General features: G+C 38.8%; 1 protein-coding gene and 1 non-coding gene across 2 annotated transcripts; one reads left to right on the forward strand and one right to left on the reverse strand.

Annotated features, from left to right (window-relative positions):
- Window positions 1-903: 903 nt before the first annotated feature.
- On the reverse strand, window positions 904-1,010 carry LOC112515018. The gene has a single exon (XR_003069475.1). It is a non-coding gene; the product is annotated as a small nucleolar RNA R71 (small nucleolar RNA).
- On the forward strand, window positions 922-2,016 carry LOC112514788. Its single transcript, XM_025121391.1, has one exon. It carries the CDS (start codon window positions 922-924, stop codon window positions 2,014-2,016), a length of 1,095 nt encoding a protein of 364 aa, XP_024977159.1.
- The last annotated feature ends 2,959 nt before the right edge of the window (window positions 2,017-4,975 follow it).

Raw genomic sequence — 4,975 nt, forward strand, 5'->3', positions numbered from 1 at the left:
CACCCATACCCATCTTTTAATTTCAAAGGTTTATTTCGTATTTTAAAGCTTTGCACAAACAAAACTCAACTTTTATTCTCAAACCGAAACATGCTAAAAAAGTTCATGAAACTCGCTGATTCTCATTAAGTCCAGTCCCTGTGGAAACGATCTTGGTACTATACCACTTTTTTACTTGAAGCGATCATAGTGTCGATGTGTACTTGCACCACCACTATGGGGACTTTGTGCCCACTGTGTGAATACTTACGATTCTAGCACATCAAGTTTTTGGCGTCGCTACCGGGAATTGGCGTGATTTTATCCTAAGATATTGATTTTCATTTGAGCCTTGGTCATTTGTTTCATTCGTTGTTCTTGTGTTGTATGGCACGGCTACAACACAGTGAGCTTTTACCTCTTGATCTTGAGTTATTAAAAACCATTAGGAGACATAGAAGAGGTAGAAACCATCGGCGAAATCCCACTATTAACCGTACCATGGGGAATAATCCACCTCAACGGGAAGCCACGGTTAAAATTGTCGATGACATAACTAGAGGCATATGAGACTACGCAACTCCCGAGTTTGGTCAATTGGCCTCGGGAATAGGTAGGCCCGAAATGACACCAACATGTTTTGAACCAAGCCGGTAATGTTTCAAATGATTTCCACAATGGGTCAGTTTGGGGGGATTATCTTCGGAAGATCCGCACTCTCATTTAAAATCTTTTATATAAATGACGGATCATTTTAAAATTTCTGAAGTCACACAAGAGGCCTTATGCTTGACACTTTTTCTTTACACATTGAAAGATAGAGCTAGAGCATGGCTAAATTCTCAACCACCAAACTCGATCCTTACTTGGAATGATTTGACGGAAAAATTTCTAAAAAAATACTTTCCTTCGACGAGGAATGTAAAAGTTAGAAATGAAATTATGACGCTTCGCCAAGAAGAAGATGAAGCGGTATCGGATGCATGGGAGAGATTCAAGGACCTTCTACGGAAGTGCCCTCATCATGGAATCCCTCATTATATTAAATTGAAAACCTTTTATAATGGACTTTCCAGTGCCGCTAAGATTATTCTTGACGCAACGGCCGGTGACGCTTTCACAGCTAAAACCTATAACGAGGGATATGACATTTTGGAACGAATTTCTAATAATAATACTGAATGGTCTAACCCTCGTGTTGTTATTTCTAAATATGCCTCGGGAATTCATGAGCTTGATGCCATTTCTTCTTTGAATGTCCAAATTGTTGCTTTAACTAATTTGGTTAAAAACAATTTAAACTTGAATGGGGAAAATAATCAAGTCCAATCCATAATGACAAATTCTTCCATGACTGAATCTTGTGTTTTCTGTGGTGAAAATCATTCTTATGAGTTTTGCCCCGGAAACCCCGTTTCGGTGAATTATGTTGGGAACCATACAAGAAATAGCCCATTTTCTTCTACGTACAATCCAAACTGGAGAAATCATCCAAATTTTTCATGGGCCGAAAATCCTGGACTTCAACCCCGTGGGGCAACCCATGTCCAAAATCGACCTCCGAATCCCCCGAGATTCCATCAAGGTGGTCATCACATGCAAGGAGGTAACCACATGTACCAAAATGGGAAATCTTCACAATCACATGCACTTAGGCAACAAAATGCATCGGAAGGTAATGGTTCACTCGAATCTTTACTTAAAGGTTTTATAAACCAAACCAATGCCACTTTGAGGAATTTTGAGACCCAACTCGGCCAATTTGCTGCGGATCTCAAGAATAGACCTCAAGGAACTGTGCTTAGTGACACGGAAACACCAAAAGAACATGTCAAAGCCGTGACTTTAAGATGTGATGAGAACTTGGGAGAATCGAGTGAAACAAAGGAAACACCTAATGAATCGATTTGTCAAGAAAATATTTCACATTCTTTTGACACATCGAAATTTCCAGTTCTATCTCCTCCAGCTAAAGTAGCACAGAATCCAGGTTCTGTCCAAGAAACAACAGCTATGCCCAGTTCCAGCACCACCTAGTCTCCACCTGACACTACTCACAGTGGGCAGAAACTGCCCACTCCCCAACAGAAAAAGATCGGTCCAACAGATTTAGATCTGAGAGATTTACCTTTTTCAGGTATAATGAAAGCCAAAAATGTGGATGTACAATTTAAGAAGTTCTTGGACATCTTTAAGCAACTCCACATTAACATACCTTTGGTAGAAGCTTTCGAACAAATGCCTAGCTATGTTAAATTTTTGAAAGACATCCTCAATAAAAATAGAAGACTCAGTGAGTTTGAGACCGTGTCTTTGACAAAAGAATGTAGTGCCCTTCTTACTTGCAAACTTTCCCCAAAATTAAAAGACCCTAGAAGTTTCACCATCCCGTGTTTGATTGGAGGGAAAAAAGTAGGTCATGCCTTGTGTGACCTTGGGGCAAGTATAAGTCTCATGCCTTTGTCCATCTTTAATAAATTGGGAATAGGGGAAGTTCGACCAACCACCGTGACTTTGCAACTAGCAGATAGGTCCTTGGCATATCCAAAAGGCAAAATTGAAGACATTTTGGTAAATGTGGACAAATTCATTATTCCGGACTTTCTAGTATTAGATTATGAAACCGATAGAAATGTTCCGATAATCTTAGGGAGACCCTTTCTTGCTATGGGTAGAACATTGATTGACGTACAAAAGGGAGAGTTGACCATGAGAGTGAACGACCAGCATGTGACTTTCAATGTGTTCAAAACTCTTAAGTTCAATGGGGAAATTGAGGACCGTTCGTCTATTTACTCAGTAGGTGAAGATTTAGATCTAAGTTTGATAGATTGTGCCCACAGTGGAGACACTGTGGGTATGGCAGAAGACATTTGTGAAGAAGACTTACTTAAGGACATAACTGCCTTTGAACAGTTAGATTATAAAGATATACCAACCCAAACCCCATCCATTGTAGAAGCACTCAACTTGAAATCTTAAGTATGCATATCTTATGGAAGGAGAAAAATTGCCTGTGATTATTTCTTCCAACTTAAGTAGTGAACAAGAAGAAAGGTTGATAGATTTGCTAAAAGACCACAAGAAAACCTTTGGTTGGACCATAGCTGATATTAGGGGAATAACTCTGTCTCTTTGCCAACATAAGATCATCTTGGAAGAAAATATTGTTGGAAAGGTACAACCTCAAAGAAGACTAAACCTCATCATGAAAGAAGTGGTTAAGAAGGAAATCTTGAAGTGATTAGACGCGTGTATCATATACCCCATTGCTAGTAGCGGTTGGGTAAGTCTGGTACAATGCATGCCAAAGAAAGTGGTACCACGGTAATCACCAACGACAAAAACAAACTTATCCCAACTAGGATCGTTACCGGGTGGAGGATTTGTATGGACTATAGGCAATTGAACTTAGCTACTAAGAAAGATCATTTTCCTTTGCCTTTCATAGATCAAATGCTAGATCGATTGGCCGGAAAGGAGTTTTATTTCTTTTTGGATGGATACTCGGGATACAATCAAATTCATATTGCACCCGAAGATCAAGAGAAAACTACTTTCACTTGTCCCTTCGGAACTTTTGCTTTCCGACGTATGTCATTCGGTTTATGTAATGCTCCGGCCACTTTCCAACGATGTATGATGTCTATTTTTTCGGATATGATTAAGGATACTATGGAATTTTTTATGGATGATTTTTCGGTTATTGGCACTAATTTTGAAAATTGTCTTGAAAACTTAAAGAAAAGTTTGGAGAGATGTGAGACCCATGACTTGATTTTAAATTGGGAAAAATACCATTTTATGGTACAAGAGGGAATTGTTTTGGGTCACATGGTTTCGAAAAAAGGTTTGGAAGTTGACAAAGCTAAAATTGAGATGATAATGCAATTGCCCTAACCAACTTCGGTCAAAGGCATTCGTAGTTTTTTGGGACATGCGGGTTTTTACCGACGGTTTATTAAGGATTTTTCTAAAATTGCAAAACCCTTATGTAACTTGTTGCATGTTGACCAAACTTTTGAGTTCACCTTCGATTGTAAAAAGGCTTTTGAAACAATCAAGAATGCTCTTGTCTCGACATCCATTATCATTACTCCAAATTGGTCCCTACCTTTTGAGGTAATGTGTGACGCGAGTGATTGGGCCATGGGTGCCGTTTTGGGACAAAAGAAAAATAAGATTTTTCACCCCATTTACTATGCAAGTAAGACTCTTGTTGAAGCTCAATTAAATTACACCACAACGGAAAAAGAATTACTTGCGGTAGTATTTGCTTTTGATCGTTTCCGTTCATACTTGATTGGTACCAAAGTCACTATTCATACAGATCATTTCACGATTAAGTATTTATTTAATAAAGCTGATGTTAAGCCACGACTTATTAGATGGATCCTTCTCTTGCAAGAATTTGATCTTGAAATTGTTGACCGAAAGGGAAGTGACAATCAAGTGGCCGATCACCTTTCTAGAATTGAAGGAAATATATCAAGTGGGGGGAGTCATGAGATTAAAGAAGTTTTTCCAGATGAATATGTTTTGGCCATACAACACAGTTTTCAAAAACAACATCATTGGTATGCAGATATCATCAACTATCTTGCATGTGGCTTTAAACCATATCATTTTCAAGGAAATCGGTTTTAAAATTTTCTTAACGATTGCAAGCACTATTTATGGGACGATCCGTTCCTTTATAAAATGAGATCGGATCAAATTTTGAGAAAATGTGTCCCGGGTGCTGAAATTCAAGCTATGTTAAAGGAGTGTCATGCATCGCCGTACGAAGGCCACTTTGCTGGACAACGTACGGCCGCTAAAATTTTACAAAGTGGATTTTTTTGGCCTACCATGTTTAAAGATGCTTTTGAATTTGTGAAGAGTTGTGACCAATGCCAACGCATGGGAAATTTGTCCCAAAGAAACGAGATGCCCTTGAACAATATTTTAGAAGTCGAACTTTTCGATGTTTGGGGTATTGACTTCATGGGACCAT

Source organism: Cynara cardunculus (genome assembly GCF_001531365.2).
Source record: "Cynara cardunculus var. scolymus isolate 2C chromosome LG 6, CcrdV1, whole genome shotgun sequence".
Lineage (NCBI taxonomy): Eukaryota > Viridiplantae > Streptophyta > Magnoliopsida > Asterales > Asteraceae > Cynara > Cynara cardunculus.